The sequence below is a fragment of the Procambarus clarkii genome, chromosome 43, assembly GCF_040958095.1.
Source record: "Procambarus clarkii isolate CNS0578487 chromosome 43, FALCON_Pclarkii_2.0, whole genome shotgun sequence".
Lineage (NCBI taxonomy): Eukaryota > Metazoa > Arthropoda > Malacostraca > Decapoda > Cambaridae > Procambarus > Procambarus clarkii.
In genome coordinates, this window is record NC_091192.1 from 28,999,919 (window position 1) to 29,006,022 (window position 6,104).

Genomic DNA, 6,104 nt, shown 5'->3' on the forward strand with positions numbered 1-6,104 from the left:
ACAACCACACCAACCACAACCACACCTACCACAACCACACCTACCACAACCACACCTACCACAACCACACCAACCACAACCACACCAACCACAACCACACCTACCACAACCACACCTACCACAACCACACCTACCACAACCACACCAACCACAACCACACCAACCACAACCACACCTACCACAACCACACCTACCACAACCACACCTACCACAACCACACCTACCACAACCACACCAACCACAACCACACCAACCACAACCACACCAACCACAACCACACCTACCACAACCACACCAACCACAACCACACCTACCACAACCACACCTACCACAACCACACCTACCACAACCACACCTACCACAACCACACCAACCACAACCACACCTACCACAACCACACCTACCACAACCACACCAACCACAACCACACCAACCACAACCACACCAACCACAACCACACCTACCACAACCACACCAACCACAACCACACCAACCACAACCACACCAACCACAACCACACCAACCACAACCACACCTACCACAACCACACCTATCACAACCACACCAACCACAACCACACCAACCACAACCACACCTACCACAACCACACCTACCACAACCACACCAACCACAACCACACCAACCACAACCACACCTACCACAATCACACCAACCACAACCACACCAACCACAATCACACCAACCACAACCACACCTACCACAACCACACCTACCACAACCACACCAACCACAACCACACCAACCACACCAACCACAACCACACCAACCACAACCACACCTACCACAACCACACCAACCACAACCACACCAACCACAACCACACCTACCACAACCACACCAACCACACCCACACCAACCACAACCACACCTACCACAACCACACCAACCACAACCACACCAACCACAACCACACCAACCACAACCACACCAACCACACCCACACCTACCACAACCACACCAACCACAACCACACCAACCACAACCACACCAACCACAACCACACCAACCACAACCACACCAACCACAACCACACCAACCACAACCACACCTACCACAACCACACCTACCACAACCACACCAACCACAACCACACCTACCACAACCACACCAACCACAACCACACCAACCAATGCAATCACGCCAACCACCACAGCCACTGTGGGGTAGTCCTATCAGGCAATAATATGCTTTTTATATTTGAATATTTAGTATATATTTTATTTACTTGCTGAATTTTTAGTTTAATTGATATTTATTATTACTTCAAATAGTGAACTGTATTTTATGATTTTCCTGAACACATAGTGGGGGGGGGGGTAAATGTACACAGCTTATCCCTCAACTGGTGGTGATAAATAAGCCATATATACACATATATATATATATATATATATATATATATATATATATATATATATATATATATATATATATATATATATATATATATATATATATATATATATATATATATATATTTACAGCTAATGTGTATAGTATATACCACATATGGTGGATAATAACAAAATACAGTATTATGTTATTACTACAATCTACTGTATTGTAAAATTATGTGTTAGTATAAAGTAATGGGTGGCCTTAGCTATAATTGGAGGTATGGCCTGATTTGGCAATGTGAAAGAGTTGGTCCTTAAACATCAAATTAGGGTAAGGCACATATGGTCCAGGTCCTGGACCCATAATGGCCGTTCTGCTCTTTGTTAATGGCGGCTGGCACTGTTAGGTTGCTGGCACTGTCCACTTTCTTGTAAGTGGTCAGCTCAACTGATATCTCCTGGATCACAAGCTTACCTGACAACAAATTGGGCTGTAAAAATTGTTCAATTTACATATGAAGTACAGGTGTAACACCTGAAATATAGTGTTATATGATGTGATGGTGAAGCTCACTTGTGTTTGGCGTGTTGCCCCACCGTCTAACGATAATTTCCTGCACTAATAATGGCCAAAATTACGTGCAATAGAAATACCGAAAGCTATTCTTCCCTTTGTTAGTGAGAGCTTTGGTTGGTCGGAACGTAGTGGTTCCTTTGTTGAAGTTCGAGGGTAGAGTTCCAGTTCTAAGACAATTTGAGAGCGAGCTGCTCTCTGTGATTGTCTTTGTTTTCAAGTCGTGTGTACGATGACTGGGCTGCCTCCTTGTCCGAGCGGTGTTCCAATGTTCTCTGGTTTCTTCTGTCTTTATATTTACAATAGGGAAGCAAGCTTCAGTTTTATTGATAATTATGTTATATCTAGTCGAATACTTTTTTATTAAGTTTAAACATTAGACTGTTGTTTAAGGAATACTTGTGGAGCTTAAATATGCGTGTTGTTGTGATGGCGTCACGGAATCTCCCATTCTCTTTAAACATTAACTGACTAACTAATGTAAATAGTTTAACCAGGTTTGCTGGATATATTGGAGTAGTAATGTTAGGATTACTATGTTAGTGTGTTATGTGTCAGATTTCCAACATAATTGGGGGAGGGGGAAATATGGGTCGAAGTCCAATGGTTAGGACTGCGGAACACTTCATTCCTCTCCCTTAGAATTAAAATGCTGTTTTAATTTGAGCTTGCACTATTGTGCAGCAGTCCTTTCTGGACGTATGTCCTGTACTGGAGCTCCGGGTGTTGGAAGTCTTTGAGCATCTTCCTTAATTTCCTGCCACTTCTAAAGGAACTAATTTCTCTAAGGTTATGAGAGTAGTGTTGCCTCTGTACTTAACTAGGATATAATTGTTTCTGTCAAACTAGAGTCCCAGATCACTTTCAAGTTTCTTAGGGACGTTTTCAAAATCCATCCTGAATGTATCTTTTTGGGCTCCTTCGACCCAGTACCTTAAGGGACTAGGGAATTGATGTTTGATTCCTATTTTCATTAGAAAATCAAACACCACTTGTGTGACACCTAATAGTTTGTTCAGTTCAGAGCAACGATTAGGATCAATTACCTGGATTCTGGATTTGGTTCTTCTCGATTCTTGGATTCTGGATTCTTGGATTTAGTGGTTCTGGATTCTCAGTGGGATTAGTGACATTGGTTACAATGACTTGTGGATTTTGTTCAGGCCACTGGTCACTAACTAGCCACTGAGGTCCATTGAAGCACATCTCTGCTCTGGTTAATTGCCGTAAAGTCAGGCTCTGGAACGATTGTTAGCTGGATTTTCTTTGGTGGGAACATATCTCAGTTTGTACCCTGCTGACAACATTCGTATTTCCTTAATGCAGTAACTCACGTAAGGATTTTTACTGTTGTTATTTCTCACCCACTGTAGCACTGCCTTATTATCTGACCATACCACTGTTTCTTCAAAGTGGATGTTACTTAAGGCTTTGATCAGATAATGAGACAATCTTTCTCCTATCAGTAGGGCTGTTAACTCCAGTTGTGGTAATGATCGCTTCTTCAACGGTGCCACTCTGGCCTTTGTTGTGAGCAAATTAGCTGTCCCTTATGATACCAAGTAAGCTACTGTGCCATAAGCCTTTCCTGAGGCATCACAGGACACATGTAACCTAATTGGTTGATTTTCATGCACTGTGTTCCAAGGGAACTTGACAGACTCTAGGATACGTAGATCCTTCACTAGCCCCTGGCCACTTTTCTTGTAAGGCAGGTGTTAGAGGATCATCCCAGCCTATCTTCTGTTGTCAGCATTCCTGCATTATTAACTGTCCATTTATCAAGATAGGACTTAATAGTCCCGCGGGGTCGAAGGATTTGCTAATTTGGGATAGAAGTTTTCTCATTGTTATGTTGGTGGTATCTGGTTCCACCGATTTGATGGTCAACTGATCCGCTGCTGTATCCCATTCAACACCTAATACCTTTGTCTTCTGGGGTACCTTGTAGTCGGAAAATTCTGATTCAATCAGTTGATTTAAGCTGATATTATTGGAGACCCACGACTGGAGAGTCATTTTTGCTCCCAACAATTCTCGATTGGTCTCATGGCATATGTTCAGCAGTTTACTTTCACTGCTTGTTGTTCCTTGGAAATTGTCCACATACAGGTTATTGCTAATTACAGTTTTATTTGGGTTATTAGACTTCTTCAAATGTGTGTCTAAAGTTGCTTAAAGCAGAAACGGCGAAGAAGTAGAACCAAACAAAACTGATACAAACCTGTATGTGATTAATTCACTGTTTGGATTATTAGGATCCTTAATCCATAGGAACTTTGTGTAGTTACGGTCTTCTTCCTGGAGACCTACCCAAAGGAAGGCCTTGCTGATGTCTGCCATGAATGCGTAAGTCCCGATGCGGAACTTTAATAGCACGTCATATAGCCTTTGTGTCAGGCTAGGGCCAGTTTGAAGGCAGTCACTCAATGAGGCACTATTTTGTCTGCTCTTGGTATTGCAGTTAAATACTATCCTTAGTGGGGAAGTAGCTGAATTTTTCAGAACTGCATGGTGCGGCAGATAGTGTCCTTCCTTATGGTCGTCATTGATTACAAACTCGATGAATTTGTTATCAAGTTGTTGTTGGGTTATACCATGGTACAATTTCAAGTTTTAAGGCATCTGCCACTTCTCGGATTATATGGGGTTAGTAATGTTAGGATTATTAGTATGTTAGTATGTTATGTGTCGGATTCTGACAGCCACACTAACCACCACAACCTCACTAACCACCAAAACCACACCAACCACCATACCAACCACACCAACTACCACACCCACACCAACCACCACAACCACCCCAGCGCCAGCATCAGCAAGAATTTCATCTCAGCGGAGCGTCATACTTTGTTTTCAACGTCCAGTAACCCCCTCCCCCCCCCCCCTGTAGAAAGCAGCTGATGATCTGGAGAGAGGTGGGGGAGGGGAAAGTCTGTGAGGTAATGAGGGGAGGAGAAGGGAGGGGATATTCCTCACCCTTCACATAGGGGTGAGGAGTGAGGGGTGAAGGAGAATACAGGAAGAGCGGATAAGGGTGATGGAGGGGGGGGGGGGGGGGGGTAGAGGAGAAGAAGGGGGAAGGGGTATCCTTCATGACACTCCATATTTTTTTCCTCCCAGGCTAAACGCCTATGAATATAAAACAGCCTGGGAGAAAAAACACCCGAGAAAAATATATTGTGTTAGGAAACACATTTTATCTGTAATTTAGATTCGGTTCCCTTGACCACCCTTCTTCCCCCTCCCCCCCCTCGCCGCCATGTTGGATAACATCCTTAGTAGGTCATGTACCTCCCCTCCACCTCCTCCACCCCTCTGTAGGGTACAGTGTGAATACTGTACCCTGCATGGTACAGTACCGAGACATAGGGTACACTGAGGATGGGGAATAAAAAACGGGAGAGGTAAAGGTTGAAGGGAAGGACCTCAAGATGAATGATATTCTGCATTCAATTTTACAATTTAATTCGAGGTCGTACGTTGAGTTTACATTTACTAACACCTAAGAGGTCACGTGTTGATTAGGTCACCCCATCCCCCTACACTTACGCTTCGATTCCATAACAACTTCCTACACCAAGGTCATTGTAACGAGGCGATTGTCAAAAAAAAATCTGGAAAACAAATATAATATGCAGATTTCTGCCAACCCGTCCTCAGGCTGGGTTCATTCCTTCCAGTGTCCGACCCCCAGGTACGCATTCATCTATTTTAACATGCTCTTCAGTCAAAATAGGAAGAGATATGGAACGATTTGAAAACTTCCTTCTCAAATATAAATTAATATTATTATATATTGGCATATTGTGCATATTTAGGCATTGGTCAGGTTAGGTGTTTAGATTCTGTTGGCGATTATTTGTATTTGCAGTATGTGAGAGAAACATTTAGAGCTTTGTGGTTCGAACTAAAGTCGTCAGCGAAACTAGAAGATGTGTTGACCAAATTAGTATGAAAGAGGACTGGAGTGTGTGTGTGTGTGTGTGTGTGTGTGTGTGTGTGTGTGTGTGTGTGTGTGTGTGTGTGTGTGTGTGTGTGTGTGTGTGTGTGTGTGTGTGTGTGTGTGTGTACTCACCTACTTGTTCTTGCGGAGGCTGAGCTTCGGCTTTCTGGTCCCGCCTCTCAACTGGTGTAAAGATTCCCGAGCTATTTGGGCGCTATCATATCTA

The 6,104-nt window shown here is 43.3% G+C and overlaps 1 protein-coding gene across 1 annotated transcript; it reads right to left on the reverse strand.

The window, feature by feature from the left end:
- Nucleotides 1-3,681: 3,681 nt before the first annotated feature.
- Nucleotides 3,682-4,275, reverse strand: LOC138349914 (uncharacterized). The gene is made up of 2 exons (XM_069299905.1): nucleotides 4,157-4,275; nucleotides 3,682-4,051 (listed from the first exon to the last, which is right to left on the reverse strand). Exons 1-2 carry the CDS (start codon nucleotides 4,273-4,275, stop codon nucleotides 3,682-3,684), a joined length of 489 nt encoding a protein of 162 aa, XP_069156006.1.
- Between the last annotated feature and the right edge of the window lie 1,829 nt (nucleotides 4,276-6,104).

Bases quoted from the DNA above. Each gene is read 5' to 3' on its own strand.
- LOC138349914 (XM_069299905.1), bottom strand. From the start codon at position 4,275: ATGGCAGACATCAGCAAGGCCTTCCTTTGGGTAGGTCTCCAGGAAGAA. The intron at 4,052-4,156 runs GTTTGTATCAGT...AACTGTAATTAG, and splicing joins AGTGAATTAATCACATACAG to CAATAACCTGTATGTGGACA.